At 39.4% G+C, this 16872-nt stretch overlaps 1 protein-coding gene across 2 annotated transcripts in view; it reads left to right on the forward strand.

Annotated features, from left to right (window-relative positions):
• KCTD9 (potassium channel tetramerization domain containing 9) overlaps positions 1 to 16872 on the forward strand; it is a 40574-nt gene that overhangs the window by 20336 nt on the left and 3366 nt on the right. For both annotated transcript variants that reach the window (XM_008151462.3, XM_028160599.2), the window contains 5 exons: positions 5335 to 5402; positions 5491 to 5586; positions 6973 to 7122; positions 14889 to 14994; positions 15735 to 15868. In XM_008151462.3, coding sequence (XP_008149684.1) covers positions 5335 to 5402; positions 5491 to 5586; positions 6973 to 7122; positions 14889 to 14994; positions 15735 to 15868 — 554 coding nt within the window. The remainder of the gene's footprint in view (positions 1 to 5334; positions 5403 to 5490; positions 5587 to 6972; positions 7123 to 14888; positions 14995 to 15734; positions 15869 to 16872) is intronic.

Here is a 16872-nt window from a genome sequence, read left to right on the forward strand (position 1 = left end):
CAATCTAAGACAGTGGTTCTCAACCTTTCTAATGCAGCGACCCTTTAATACAGTTCCTCATGTTGTGGTGACCCCCAACCATAAAATTATTTTCGTTGCTACTTCATAACTGTAATTTTGCTACTGTTATGAATCGTAATGTAAATATCTGTGTTTTCCGATGATCTTAGGCTCTACAGCTCTACACAGGTTGAGAACCGCTAGCAGGGTCGCCTAAGACCATCGGAAAACACAGATATTTACATTATGATTCATAACAGTAGCAAAATTACAGTTATGAAGTAGCAACGAAAATAATGTTATGGTTGGGGGTCACCACAACATGAGGAACTGTATTAAAGGGTCGCGACATTAGAAAAGTTGAGAACCACTGATTTAAGAGAAAAGAAGTCAGGCAGTGCATGTTTTAAAAGTCTAGCAGCATACCAGTGTGCCTCTTGTGGAACACCTGTATGACGCAGCACCCGGGTTGAAAATCGATATATTGGTATAGAAATAGATATAGGCACAGGTAGATAGTCTTGTGGAAAGTCTCTCCGAGTCCCCTTTGAGTGTTAAAAATAACACTGATCGAAACTTCCAGTCAAGATGGAGGAGTAGGTAAATGCTGTGGTCACCTCCTCTAACAACTGTAATTGGATAACCAAGGGGTCTGTGCTTCCTGTCACTGCTTGAGCCAATTAAGCAGAGACAGGGTTGAATCATATATGAGTGTTTATTCCAGTAATGCCGGCAGTGTGGGAGAGCAGCAGGTCATCCTCAAATATCTGCTCTGCCTCTCCCCATAAGCCAGCAGCTTATATTGGGTAGAAGGACAAAGATTACATGTAAAGGCATGGGAAAGTAGGCAAGGTGTAATCATTACAGGTTACAAGCCATGGGTGCTGGGGAGTGTGGCAGAGGGCAGGTGTCCCCGGGCGGGTGCGCTGGGACCAGATTACAGATAATAGGGGGCTGGAGGTTGTAAAGAGACGGTGCCTCTGGAACTAGATTGTTTCAGCCAAGAGGTTGTAAATCTTTCCATAATGAAAGGCAGTTCTTGGGACAGGAGGATGGACTGCATTCTGATGTTAGCTCCCATGTCCCAGGGCATACAACTCCCAGCCAGGTTAGAATGTCCTATCTTTAATCAGAACAAAACAATCGTGGTTAACAGAGCATGATTAATATGTCTTATTATTGTAGCTGGTCCCCAATATCCTATTTCTGCCCCTAACACAACCACATCAAAATTACAAGTCAATCCTTCTATATAATAAAGAGGTAATATGCAAATTGACCATCACACCCTCACACAAGATGGCCTCCCCATGTGGTCACAAGATGGCCGCCACAAGATGGCCGGGCAGGGGAGGGCAGTTGTGGGCGATCAGGCCAGCAGGGGAGGGCAGTTAGGCGTCGATCAGGATGGCAGGGGAGTGGTTAGGGGGTGATCAGGCTGGCAGGCAGAAGCGGTTAAGGGCAAGCAGGTAGGCAGGCAGGCGAGCGGTTGGGAGCCAACAGTCCCAGATTGTGAGAGGGATGTCCAACTGCAGGTTCAGGTCCTATCCCTGTGGGATTGGGCCTAAACCGGCAGTCGGACATCCCCCGTGGGGTCCCAGATTGGAGAGGGTGCAAGCTGGGCTGAGGGACACCACCCCCAGTGCACGAATTTTGTGCACCGGGCCTCTAGTTTACAATAACCACCCTTGAACCCACTTGAAGACTTGCTGAACAGAATGCCTGTGACCATGATATAAAGAAGAAATCATGTCAAGACTGGTAGGAGGGGAGGACATGTGAAATGGGCTCATACCACACCATGTGTGGCAGTTAGAAGTGGAGGGATATCTGTCCTACCAAGGTCCTCCTGAGGAGCGAGGGAAGAGACGCCACTATGATATCTGGCCAGCTCTCTCCCGGACAGAAGTTCAGGCAGACGCCATTGTCCTTTTTCCATCCTTCCCCGACACAGCTGTGGTTGCATAGTCAAAGTTTATAGGCCTCCAAGTGACTGAATTTGGTCTGACTTAAGGAGCGTGGTGATCTGGAGTGTACATGCCTACTCATCTGCCAAATTATTGCCATGTGTGTGGGCCCAGGGTGCCAGAGACTGGATTTTTTAAAGAAAACCTGGAAGTCTAAAATTTTATCTGAAATCTGATTTTGAAAACCCATCAGAATCAGCTTCGGGTGGGGAGGGATGCTAGCTTATAATTTGTGTTGTAAAATGTTTTTATTTTAGCCGTCTACAAATATTATTATTATAAAAATAACCAGTGATCCACTTTTTGATAGAACCTTTTTCCTTCAGCAACTGTACCTCTAATGGCCACCCTCTCATGATTACATTTTAAGACTCAGCTATAGGCGTTTTAGGGGCCCTTTGAAGCTTCTCCTTTTCATTTCTCCTTGTGTCCTTGACAGCATTTTATGTCCTTCCTGCTATCTCTGACTTCAGCAATGCAGGCTATTAACAAGCTGTTCATGTTTCTCTGCCATTGGTCTTTTATATTTAGTTTTTCAGCAAACAGAGCTCTCTCCTGATTCACTTTATGTGGTGTTGTTTTGAATGAGTACAGTTTCTGTCCAAACTCTTTACTTTGGCTATAAATTGCCCCACGTAATTATACGCTTTAAAATAGTCTAGTGATTTATTTATCTTCTTCCCACATACCTAAGTAACCTTAGTTCTAGCTCTTAATTTGTGCTCTCATCAGTACTTTATTTGTTTACCTTCATCATTTCCTTCTGTTCCTGCCTTTAATGGCCTTCACTTTTTCCAATGAGTCATGCCTTCCTTTCTCTTCTTTTGTCTTCAAAACATTCCTTCCCTGACTTAAATAATCTTTTCTATATTTTTTTAGCTAAATCTCACCTCAATTCAATCAGTCCACTAACTTGAGAACTTTTCTAGTATTTCAGTACCTATTTCCCTGAAGCTAACATGAATTTTCTGAAACCCAGTTTGATATAGGAAAAAAAAGAATGGTCTTAAATATTAGAAAACGTGTAACTTAATAATAACTTAAAACATATAATTTAATATTAATGATTTATGGAAGGCCTACCAAGTAGGTGCCAAGTATTATACCAGATAACAAATACGCATTATCTCTTTTAATATTTCTGACAACTTTGTTTGCATGGTAATAATATCCCCATTTCACAAATGTGGAGGCTTTAGTTAAGAGAAAGATTGTAGCTTCTTCAAGTCAAAATCGAAGCTGGGATCAAATCCAGATCTTACTGGTGCTAACGCAAAATACACTAAATATCACATTCTTTCCTAAACTGTCCCTCAGAGGGCAGTTGTATTTATAAGTCTTTCCTGGAAGTTTTTAAGGTTTAGTTCTGAGCCTAGAATTGGACAAACATTCTTACCACACTCCCTGGAAGGTTCTGATTTACTCATAAAAACTTGGCAAACTGAGAGTGAGGCCCCTAGAATCTCATTTTGCTGGGTTTCTACCAGGGACAGATACTGAAGTGTAGCTGCCCCTTCCTGAGGAATCCAGAGAGGAAGCCACTCTGGAGTGGACAGAAGATGTTGTCCCAGAGCGGCTACCTGAGTGATGTGCTGGTCCTTAGATGGCCTTTGTTTTGCAGTTGGAATATTGGAGGTAGCATTGGGTTTACCCAAAAAAGATTGTAATGTTTTTCCCAGATAACTGCTGTGGTTTTCTATATCTAATTATAGTTACCCTTATCTTGGAAACATTTGAAGGGAGAGATTACACCTCTTACCATCTTTGTAATTCTTCAGTCCTTTTTAAAAAAGTAAACTCAGGCTACTGAATGACTGAAGTCTTCATTTTAAAGAAAATGGACCCCAATTTATTTCTACACTAGAGACTCAGTACATGAAATTCATGCAAGAGTAGGCCTTCGCAGCTGCAGCGGCTGCCTCGATCCCTCCCTCGCAGCCGGGGTGGCTGCCTCGATTCCTTGCAGCTGTGGCGGCTGCCTCAATCCCGTGGCTACAGCCCCAGCTTCGTCCAGAAGGTCATCTGGAAGGTTGTCTGGACTGCCGTTCGTTCAATTTGCATATTACACTTTTATTATTATAGAATAGAGGCCTGGTGCACGAAATTTGTACACTCAGGGGGGGTCCCTCAGCCTGGATTGTGAGAGGGTGCAGGCCAGGCTGGGGGACCCCACCGGTGCACAATCGGGGCCAGGGAGGGACGAGGGAGGTTGGCCAGCCAGGGAGGGATCACGGGAGGGCTCCAGGACATGTCCAACCCATCTTGCTCAGTCCTGATCAGCCAAACCCCAACAGCAAGCTAACCTACCGGTTGGAGTGTCTACCCCCTGGTGGTCAGTGCATGTCATAGCAAGTGGTTGAGCAGCCTTAGCATATCATTAGCATATTATGCTTTAATTGGTTGAATGGCCAACTGGACGACCAGACACTTAGCATATTAGGCTTTTATTATATAGGATACTCTAATGAAAAGTTTTATTGACAGATGTGAGAAAGTATATAAGTCCCCAGGACAATCCACAGATTTTCTTTATACCAAACTAAGAAAAGTAAATGATAGATTAAAATCCCTTTTATCTTTTAGAAGTCTTTTTTTAAATTGATTCTTTTATAAAAAAGGTTTCACCCTAACCCATTTGGCTCAGTGGATAGAGCGTCGGCCTATGGACTGAAGGGTCCCAAGTTTGATTCCGGTCAAGGGCATGTACCTTGGTTGCAGGCACATACCCGGTAGGGAGTGTGCAGGAGGCAGCTGATCGATGTTTCTCTCTCATCAATGTTTCTAATTCTCTATCCCTCTCCCTTCCTCTCTGTAAAAAATCAATAAAATATATTAAAAATGTACATATATAAAAGGTTTCTAAATTACACTTTTGCTTTGAAGTTTATTTTTATACATTTCTATAATTTCCTAATTCAGTAAGTCTTAAGATATTTTGGACAAACCTATTTAGATCTGTTCCACTGGAAAGGGTCAATGAAATGTTAAGGTTAGGTAAACTGTTTATTTTTTATTGGATTCACAATCAAACCACTATATCAATTACTTGAGGAATGTGTAGTGTTAGGATTTTTTGCCTATGGCTTCTTTATAGTAATTTTTAGAAATGATTTTGAAATATGGAAGCCTTTCATTCTATTTCATCAGTTTTTTACATTTTTTCTTTTGATAAATGTAAACTACCTACTTTGTTTTACAAATATTTTTAAATATCCTATTATGTTCTAAATAAGAGTTATTTTTCTTCAATATTGATTGATAATCTATTTGTTGAATTTCACTTCTTTTGTGAGAATTTAACATAAAGAATTATATAAATATTAAAATGAAGTTTTCTGTAACAGTCACATCATTTTTATTATGATAGGGGTGTTGGAAGAAGCCAGATTTTTTGGTATTGACTCATTGATTGAACACCTAGAAGTGGCAATAAAGGTAAGGCTCTTCCTTCACGAGCCAATATTACATTTGTTGTAGCTATCTCCCAAAATGCTCCACTAATTTCTTAATACCTCTTTTCAAGAATTCTCAACCACCAGAAGATCATTCACCAATATCGCGAAAGGAATTTGTCAGATTTCTGCTAGCCACTCCAACCAAATCAGAATTGCGTTGCCAGGTAATTAAAACAGACATTTAAATGAGTTATGTCAGCAAATCTGTGAATAATGTTTTATATTCTTGTAGGATTTTTTTTTTTTTGCTTCATTTTCTTTTTTCATGCAAGATATAATCTAATTATGGGCCATAACATTGATGTAATTCCAAAATGGTTAGCAAAAAAAAAAAAGATATGTAATAGCTTTTTTTATTGTCCAGTTATTCAAGTTATACCTCACATAGAAGTCTTGGAGTAGTGCATAGAAATTTTAGCAATTAAAATAAAACATCAATTGTTTGTACAGTTGTGCATGACTAGTCAGTGGCAGATACTTTTATGTTTATGTTTATAGCATTAAAGTTTTTGAAAACCACAATATTTGCTTTTCAAAAAGAAACTATCTTGAATTGTTTAATTAAAAAATTATTTATATGTATAAAACCCTAAGCGACCTTTGACCGATTGCTATGATGCTTGGCGAAGGAGCTGCCCCCTAGTGGTCAGTGCGCTCCCACAGTGGGAGCACTGCTCAACTGACCAACAGGCACCAGACACTGGGCTCATGACTGGCAAGCACTGCTGCAGTGGCGCGAGCCTCTCCCCGCTCCGCAGCAGCGCTACTGAGCAGTGGCGGCAGGCGCAGCAGGGTCAAGATGAGCGGGAGTGGTGCAGCGCCTGGCCTGGGCTCAGGCTCCTCCCCAGCCACCTGCCGCTTCATGCACTACTACATCCCTTAGGGCAGGCGTCCTCAAACTACGGTCCGCGGGCCACATGCGGGTGTTTTTGCCGTTTTGTTTTTTTACTTCAAAATAAGATATGTGCAGTGTGCATAGGAATTTGTTCATAGTTTTTTTTAAACTATAGTCCAGCCTTCCAACGGTCTGAGGGACAGTGAACTGGCCCCCTGTTTAAAAAGTTTGAGGACCCCTGCCTTAGGGGATGTCGGACTGCCGGTTTCTGCCCAATCCCCGCAGGCCAGGCAGAAACCGACAGTCCAACATCCCCTGGTCCCAGATTGCTAGAGAGCGCAGGCCAGGCTAAGGGACCCCCACCGGTGCATGAATTCATGCACCAGGCCTCTAGTTTAAATATAATTAGGTTTAACAAAAATAATACTAGTCCGCAGGTATGTGGCTAACAGAGATCTCTCTTTAGAAAATTCTGCACATAAATGCGGTATAGCCAGGCTGCTTTCTAATGTTAATTGCAAACAGTTTCTTTTACTAGAACCCAGTCAGGACACTGATTTTATATATCTAAGTTCCATTTGATCGTGTTTTGTAACAAATTCCAAATGACTGAACCACCAATTGCTTCTAAAAAACTTGCAAGTTAGGTATAATAATTAAATTTAATGTAACAAATGGTTTAAATATGGTGACAATTTGTGTTTTTTAATTTCAGGGTTTAAACTTTAGTGGTGCTGATCTTTCTCGTTTGGACCTTCGATACATTAACTTCAAGATGGCCAATTTAAGCCGCTGCAATCTTGCACATGCTAATCTCTGCTGTGCAAATCTTGAACGAGCTGATCTCTCTGGATCAGTGCTTGACGTAAGAATCATTTTTGGTTATAAGAGAAAATTAAATTGTTAGTCTATTGAGCATGCTCAAAGAGCAGAAATTCCATCTGTCTCTTACTGAAGCATTTACTTAAACACTGATAAAACTGAAGGCTTTGAAAGTGAAATGGGTTGGTTTTGTAACTTTGGTTCTCTCTCTCTACATATATTTGTATGTGTGTTTACATGTAGATTTTTTTGTGTATGTGTGCACATATGTATATGCATGTATGTATAGAAAAATTACCTGTGTTAATTTGAGGTTAGATGATACATGTAGAACCAACAGTGAAATTTACTAACTTCTAGCTTTAAGTTTCTTAATATCAAGACCCATGTCTGCATATGTCTATATGTCTTTTGAATTAACAGCACCTAATATAGTACTTGCTTTTAGTAGTCATTGAATAAATGTTTCTCAAATTTTATAATTTTGGAAGTAGATTCAAAAGCATGATGTTAATTCTTCCAACCCGTGAACCACAGTATAGTCTCCCTCTTGTTTATATCTTCCTCTATTTCTCTTTTTAACGTCCTGTAGTTTTCTGAGTACAAGTTTTTTACCTCCTTGGTTAAGTTTATTCCTAAGTATCTTAATTTTTTTGTTGCAATGGTAAATGGGATTGTTTGTGTCGTTTCTCTTTCTGAAAACTCATTATTGGTGTATAAAAATGCCATAGATTTCTGGGTATTAATTCTGTAATCTGCTACATTGCTGAATTCATATGTTAAATCTAGTAGTTTTTTGGTGTGAAGTCTTTAAGGTTGTCTATGTACAATATCATGTCATCTGCGAATAACGGGAGCTTTACTTCCTCCTTTCCAATTTGAATGCCTTTTATTTTTTCCTCATGTCTGATCACTGTGACTAGAATTTCCAGTACTATGTTGAATAGGAGTGGTGAAAGGGGACCTCCCTGTATTGTTCCTGATATTAAGGGAAACGCTTTTAGTTTTTTCCCATTGAGTCTGATGTTGGCTGTAAATTTGTCATATATGGCCTTTCTTACTTTGAGGTATGATACCTCTATGCCCACCTTGAGAGTTTTTATCATATATGGGTACTGGATTTTATCTAATGCATTTTCTGCATCTATTGATATAATTATGTGATTTTTATCACTCATTTTGTTTGTTATATATCACATGTATTGATTTGTGAATATTGTACCAACCTTTTTATCCCGGAATAAAACCCACTTGGTCATGGTGTGTGACCTTTATAATGTATTGCTGGATTTGATTTGCTAATATTTTGTTGAGGATCTTAGCATCTTTGTTTATCAGGGATATTGGCCTATAATTTTCTTTCTTTGTAGTGTCTATCTGGCTTTGGAATTACCGTAATGCTGGCCTCATGAAAAGAGTTTGGAAGTTTTCCCTCCTCTTGAATTTTTTAGAATAGCTTGAGGAGGGTAGGTGTTGGTTTTTCTTTGAATGTTGGGTAAAATTTGCCTGTGAAGCCATCTGGTCCAGGACTTTTATTTGCTGGGAGTTTTTTAAATTACTACTTCAATTTCATTAGTTGTTATCAGCCTATTCAGTGTTTTCTGATTCTTCCTGATTGAGTTTTGGAAGATTATATGTTTCTGGGAATTTGTCTGTTTCACCCAGGTTGTCCAATTTGTTCACATATAGTTGTTCATAGTATTTTCTTCCTATCCTTTGTATTTCTATGATGTCAGTTGTTACTTCTCCTTTTTCATTTCTGATTTGATTTCTGTCTTCTCTCTGTTCCTTGATGAGTCTGGCTAAAGGTTCATCAATCTTTTTCTTTTTTTAATCCTCACCCAAGGACATTTTTCCATTGATTTCTTAGAGAGAGTAGAAAAGAGAGGGAAAGACAGAGAGAAATATCAATGTGAGAGAAACACATTGGTTGCCTCCTGCACATACCCTGACCAGGGCCCAGGCTGGGGAGTATCCTGCAACTGAGATACGTGCCTTGACCGAAATCAAACCCAGGACCCTTTGGTCCCAGGCTGGCGCTCTATCCACTAAGCCAACTGGCTAGGGCAGGTTTATCTATCTTGTTTATCTTTTCAAAAAACTAGCTCTTGGTTTCATTGATCTTTCATTCTTTCTTTTGTTTGTTTATTTGTTTGTTTGTCTCTATGTCATTTATTTCTGCTCTGATCTTGATTATTTTCTTCTATTTACTCTGGGCTTTGTTATTCTTTTTCTAGTTATTTTAGGTGCAGGATTAGATAGTTTGAGATTTTTCTTGCTTCTTGAGGTAGGCCTGTAATGCTGTGAACATCCTTCTCAGGACTGCTTTTACTGTGTCCCATAGATTTCGGGTTGTTATGTGTTCATTTTCATTTGTTTCTAGGAAGTTTTTTTGTTTGTTTGTTTGTTTCTTGATCTCATTGGTAACCCATTCTTTGTTTAATAACATGCTATTTAGCCTCCATGTGTTTGAATATTTTTGAGTGTTTATATTGTAGTTGATTTCTAGTTTCATGCCATTGTGATCTGAGAAAATGCTTGATGTGATTTCAATCTTCTTGGATTTATTAAGATTCATTTTGTGTCCTAATATGTGATCTGTCTTTGAGAATGTTCCATGAGCACTTGAGAAGAATGTATATTCTACAGCTTTGGGATGAAATGTCCTGTAAATATCAATTAGATTCATATGATCTAGTATGTCATTTCAGGTCGCTATTTCCTTGTTTATTTTTTGTTTGGATGATGTATCCAATGTTGACAGTGGGCTGTTCAATTCCCCTACTATGACTGCATTGCCTTCATTCTCTTCCTCATAATACACCAGGAGTTTTTTTTTATATTTACTAATAGGTGTTCCTATATTGGGTGCATATATTTTTACCAGTGTTATGTCCTCCTGTCGGATCAATCCTTTTAGTATTATGTAGTGACCTTTGTTTCTTTTATAGCAGTGGTTCTCAACCTTCCTAATGCCGCGACCCTTTAATACAGTTCCTCATGTTGTGGTGACTCCCAACCATAAAGTTATTTTCGTTGCTACTTCATAACTGCAATTTTGCTACTGTTATGAATCGTTATATAAATATCTGTGTTTTCTGATGGTCTTAGGTGACCCTGCTAGCAGTTCTCAACCTGTGGGTCGCGACCCACAGGTGGAGAACCGCTGCTGTAGAGCCTAAGACCATCAGAAAACACAGATTTTTAAATAACGATTCATAACAGTAGCAAAATTACAGTTATGAAGTAGCAACGAAAATAACTTTATGGTTGGGAGTCACCACAACATGAGGAACTGTATTAAAGGGTCACGGCATTAGGAAGGTTGAGAACCACTGTTTTATAACCTTTGTCTTGAAATCTATTTTGTCGGATATAATATTGTTAACCCAGCTTTTTTGTTTGTTTGTTTGTTTCCATTTGCATGGGATATTTTTGTCCATCTCTTCACTGTCAGTCTGTGTGAATCTTTTGTTCTGAGGTGGGTCTCTTTTGGACAACGTTTATATATGTAATGTTTTCTTATCCATTTAGCTGTCCTATGTGTTTTGATTAGAGCATTTAATCCATTTACATTTAAGGTTATTATTATTTTTAAAAATCTTTATTGTTGAAAGTATTACAGATGTCCCTCTTTTTCCCCCATTGCCCTCCTCCACCCGGTTCCCACTCCACCCCAGGCCTTTACCACCCTACTGTCTGTGTCCATAGGTAAGCTCTTTGGTTAATCTCTTCTGCTCCCCCCACCTCCCTTTCCTCTGAGATTCATCAGTCTTTAGCTTCCATGCCTCTGATTCTATTTTATTCACCAATTTATTTTGTTCATTAGATTTCTTGTTCATTTATTTTGATTTTTAGATTCAATTGTTGATATGTATTTGTTGCCCTTTTATTGTTCATATTTTTTATCTCTTATTATTATTATTATTGCTATTATTATTAAAGAATTCCCTTAAACATTTCATGTAATACTGGTTTGTTGGTGATGAACTCCTTTAGCTTTTCCTTGATTGTGAAGCTATTTATCTGACCCTCAATTCTAAATGAGAGCTTTGCTGGGTAGAGTAGTCTTGGTTGTAGCTCCTTACTATTCATCACTTTGAATATTTCTTGCCACTCCCTTCTCGCCTGCGAAGTTTCTGTTGAGAAATCAGCTGACCATCGTATGGGCGCTCTCTTGTAGGTAGTAACTAACTGCTTTTCTCTTGCTGCTTTTAAGATTCTCACTTTGTCTTTAACTCTTGGCATTTTAATTATGATTTGTCTTGGTGTGGGCCTCTTTGGGTTATTCTTGTTTGGGACTCTCTCTGCTTCCTAGATTTGTAAGTCTATTTCTTTCACCAGATAAGGGAAGTTTTTTGTCATTATTTCTTCAAATAGATTTTCAATATCTTGTTCTCTCTCTTCTCCTTCTGGCACCCCTATAATGTAAATGTTGTTACTCTTGAAGTTGTCCCAGAGGTTCCTTACACTATCTTCATATTTTTGGGTTCTTTTTACTTTTTGCTCTTCTGATTGGGTGTGTTTTGCTTTCTCATATTCCAATTTGTTTATTTGATTCTTGGAATACTCTCTTCTACTGATGAATTTCTATAAATTATTATTTTTTCAGTCCGTGTATGATTAATTTCTGCCTGGTCCTTTTTCATGTCTTTGACATTCTCACTAAGATCCTTGAAAGTCTCATGAAGATCCTTTAGTAAACTTTTAACCATAGTTTTGAATTTTTTATCCAGTACTTTGCTTTCTTCCATTTCTTTTATTTGTGACATGTTTTTTGTCTCCACATTTTGGCTCCTTCCCTGTGTTTGTTTCTATGTATTAGGTAGAGCTGCTATGTCTCCTGGAATTGGTAGAGTGGCCTTGTATAGTAGGTGTCCTGTAGGGACCAGTGGCTCAGCCTCCCCAGTCACCTGAGGTGGGCACTCTAGGTGTGCCCCTGTGTGGGCTGTGTGCACAGTCTTGTAGTTGAGCCTCATTTGCTATTGGCGTCACTGGAAGGGGTTGACCTCCAGACCAGTTGGCTTTGAGGACCAGCTGCGACTACAGTGGGAGAGCTGCTGTGTAGGAAACACCCCTATGGAGCAGGACTTGCTTCAGTGGGGCTTTGGTGCTCACTGAGTCTGCCTCTTAAGTGTGTCACTCAGGGATGTGTAGAGTTGTAATCTGCTATGGTCTGAAGCTGTCCACTGAGTGCACTGGCTCAAGTGCCTCCAGGGAGATACAAAGTCAACCACTGCCTGGGGCCACCCTGCAGGAGCTACAGAAAGATCTGCACATGGCTGCTATTTTCTATTTGTATTGGGCTTGGAAGTGCCTAGGCGAGCCCCAGCTGTGAAGCAAGGCAAGGTGGTGCTTGTGCCGAGTCTTGGGCCTTTTATTGATAGGTTTGGGCATGTTGTCACTAGCTGCAGCTTATTTAAGAGATTTTAGCAAAGTCTGAAACCTGAGCCAGGATAAGTCATTCATATGGAAAAGCTGCTGCAAATAGCTTGGATGGGGCTTAAAATTGGATGGTGTGGGGTCTTAAGGAATCTCCAGGGTGGAGCAAACAATGTAATCCAGGCTGATGGAGACTCAGATATGGCTGCCAGTCAGCCCTGCAACAAGGGAGGTCCCAGCACAGGAATAATGACCCCTGTGAGCACCCCCATCTGGGAGAAAGCTGCCTGCCCTGATGGAAAAATCTAGTTTCTCCCCATATGTGTCTGGGTCCCGAAAAACCACTGTTGCTGGAAGTCTGAGTAACTTGTGCATTGGCCCTTTAAATGGAACACCTGGGTCTCCAGCAGCCTCCTTGTTACTCAGTCACAATCCCCACTCATTTAACCAACTTGTTAATATATATATTTTATTGTTGACAGTATTACAGATGTCTCCCATTTACCTTAACCAATTTTAAACACTTTAAAATTCTACTTTGATGGTCATAATTTTGTGAAGGTCTAATGTTAATGTCACCCTTATAAACAACTTACTGCCTTATCTAGTAGTTGTCAAAGTTCAGATCTGATGGCACTGAACCCTTTGAAATAAATTGAAAATTCTAACATCCATTTTCTAGCTTTTTACTCTGTATTTTACACTGTCCTTTGGGTGCTTATGCTTGGCAGTGTTGTGTAGCAAGGTTGGTTAAAAAGGACCCAGTTTACAATTTGTTACTGATTTTAGTATTCTGACCTTTGAAATGAAATTAGTAATAGCATGATTGAACATCTAGAATATCATTGATTAATTGCTACTGTAATAAAGAAAGAGAAAAATCCATACCCCTAACAAATTTATGCTTTCCTTATCCATACATTTCTACTGTCGTTTGTCATTCCCAGGGCTGTTTATAAAAATAGAAATAGGTGTATCAGAGTTCTTACTCCCCAGCTTCATCTAAACTCTTAAGTTTCACGGAAGGTGGCCATGCTGTTGTTAACTTGACTTTTGTTAAATATTTTTTAACACAGTTCTCAGTTTGTATTGATTTCAATTAGAAAAGTCTTTATTGTGAACAGAAAATAATTGTTAGTATATGGAAGTGAGCTTTTCTTCCCCTTTTTCTATTTTTTCTTTTACTGTGACAAGATAAAAATTCTGAGACGTTCTAAATTAAAATCATAGTGGCTGGAGAGTGAGAGAAAGAGACAGAGCAGTTAGCCTGTTGATAGCTATTAATAGCTCTGGTGAAAGACTGCTTACATTCCTGTATATCTGTTAGAATTTAGGATTAATTTCCAGTTGCTATTTCTGAGATTATCCAAAAGAGAATAGCCAGGCACCACAAGGCCTCCCCTGTTTATTTACACATGAACTTTCTAATCTACTGCCCACTGCTAATCTATAGGATCAGACTTCTTTTTTTCCACTCTGCTGCCTATCCCAGAACTAGCCCTGCTTCACCTCCTCCCATCCCCTTTGTCTGTTGCTAATGTAAATCCTTTCAGAAAGGCTTATATACCACTTCCTTGCCCCCTCCCACCCTCCTGCCCCCTCCCCTTACTTGATGTATAAAAACACTTGCAAGCTCTTTCTGGTTTGGCTCAATGGATAGAGCATCAGCCTGCAGACTGAGGGGTCCCAGGTTTGATTCCAGGTTCCATTCAGGTCAAGGGCACATGCCCTGGTTGCAGGCTGGATCTCCAGTAGGGGGCATGCAAGAAGCAGCCAATCAGTGATTCTCTTTCATCATTGATGTTTCTCTCTCCCTTCCTCTCTGAAATATATGTGTGTGTGTGTGTGTGTGTGTGTGTGTATGTGTATGTGTGTGTGTGTGTGTGTATATATATATATATATATATATATATATATAAATATATATATATATATAATACATTTTAAATATACTTGCAAAACTCCAGGACAATGGACATTCCTATCTTTCCTACGTAACCTTGCTGCTAGTGGTTTAGACTCTATGCCCCAAGATTAGTGTCTCTGTCTCTCTCTCTCTCTCTCTCTCTCTCTCTCTCTTTTTTTTTAGTAATGGCCTAATATATCCTTTAAAAAAAAAACAAAAGACTTTCAGGCCCTGGCCAGTGTGACTTGATTGGTGGGAATGTCATCCCGTTCACTAGGAGGTGGTGGGTTTGATCCCTGGTTGCCATGTGCAGAGTGACCGATTTGATGTTTCTCTCTCACATCGATGTTTTGTTTTGTTTTTCTCTCTCTCCCTTCCTCTTTCTAAATCAATAAAAATTACAATAATAAAATAAAGAGACTTTCAGCCATGGAAGTTAAACGTTTTTTTGTTTAACAACTGTTTGAGCCAATTTTTTCTTTTCCAAACAAAATTCTGAATCTTAATCTTTTCTTTGCCAGTGTGCAAATCTCCAGGGAGTCAAGATGCTCTGTTCTAATGCAGAAGGCGCATCCCTGAAACTGTGTAATTTTGAAGATCCTTCTGGTCTTAAAGCCAATTTAGAAGGTGAGATTCTGTCTGTAATTACCTTTTCTATGGGGAGAACACACCATTAAGTAAAAAGCCCAGCGAAGTAATTGTTACAGGTAAATCATAACCATAGCTGGGTAGATTTCCTCTGTCACCATGCTTGGAGAATTTGCACAGGAATCAGTCATATCTTGGTCTGAGTCACAGGCTAACCAACATTGAAAACTCGGGGAGATCCAGCCTCTGACATTTAATGAGGCCTCAGTCGGAGAATTACATATCAACATCTTAAACTTTCAAACAGAGCAGCATACTCTCATGCTGACCAAAATTAAGAATTTCAGTTTGCACAAAGCCAGGCAGTTTTTGTCATTTTTAAATTTAATGTTTTGTTTATGAATTTCTTATTGCTCTCTTGTATCTGTGCACTGGTCACTTTGTTTACTTGTGTATTTCGAAGGCATAGTACTTTTCTCCCTTGTCATAAACTTATGGCGGCATGTTATAAAAGTGCTAATTATCCTAAGACCGAATTGAATTACTCCCTCAAAAATATAGACTAAACCATTCTTAAGTCTGAGCTAACACATCATTAACAGTGAACTCTATATATGTAAGTTGATTGAGACACTGAGATTTATAGTTCAGAATCATTTTCAAAAGTTAGAGGGCCCTGTCATCATTCTTCTCCATTTAAGTCTTAAAGTGGTTTCGTTGAAGGTGGGTGACTATAAATATTTTCAAGTTCAACTAATCCCCAAATATGTTCACTCAAGGTGCTAATCTAAAAGGCGTGGATATGGAAGGAAGTCAAATGACAGGCATTAACCTGAGAGTCGCCACCTTAAAAAACGCGAAGTTGAAGAATTGTAACCTCAGAGGAGCAACTCTGGCAGGAACTGATTTAGAGGTGAGTCACCAGTTTTTAAAGAGTTTCTGTTAGCATTGGCTGGGTGGCTCAGTTGCTTGGAGCTTCCTCCCATACACTAAAAGGTTGCAGATTCCATTCCCAGTCAGGGCACATACCACATTCCAGACGCTTAAGGGAGGCAACCATCAATATTTCTCTCTCACGCTGATGTTTCTCTCTCTCTGTCTCCCCCTTCCTCTCTCTCTAAAAATCTGTAAGAATATCCTCAGGTGAGGATTGGGGGGGAAAAATGTTTTTGTTAATCTAAAATCACTGAGTACCTCATACAAAATTTATTGAAATCATAAAGTAGTTGTCTGGCCCTGGTGGGGTACCTTAGTTGGTTAGAGCATCCGATACACCAAGATTGCAGGTTTGAGTCCTACAAGAATCAACCAATGAATGCATGAATAAGTGGAACAACAAATCTCTCTCTCTCTCTCTCTCTCTCTCTCTCTCTCTCTCTCTCTCTCTCCCTCTCTCCCTTTCTCTCTCTCTCTCTCTCTCTCTCTCTCTCTCTCTCTCTCTCTCTCTCTCTCTCTCTCTCTCTTTCTCCCACTCCCCCTTCCTCTCTCTCTCTAACATCAATCAGTCAATAAAGTAACTGGCTGATAAGAACTTCCGGGGTGACATGCCAGAACAGCTGGAGGGATGTTTTCCTTTCAAGTGCTTGTTAAGCCTGAATTCAGAGCAGGATCAGTTCCTAAGTCAGAGATGCCGGTTTCAGATGGGAAAATTCATTTGACATTCTAAGTTCATTTCATTTCTCTCTTTTCCTTGAGTTTTTCTCATGTAGATAAGTTTGATAGGTGCTTTATTGACCTAATTTATCGTTTTTCTTCAGTTTCAATTCCAAACAATTAAATGGGGCCAGATTATTTCTTGAACTACTTGAGAAATTTAACTGATATCCAGGTTTGAAATCAGGCTGAGGAAAACCTATTCTAAATTGGCATCATATTCTTTTTAATTCTCAACGTGAGATTTTAATTCAGCTTTCTCAT

This window comes from Eptesicus fuscus, chromosome 6 (assembly GCF_027574615.1).
Source record: "Eptesicus fuscus isolate TK198812 chromosome 6, DD_ASM_mEF_20220401, whole genome shotgun sequence".
In the NCBI taxonomy this organism is placed as follows: domain Eukaryota; kingdom Metazoa; phylum Chordata; class Mammalia; order Chiroptera; family Vespertilionidae; genus Eptesicus; species Eptesicus fuscus.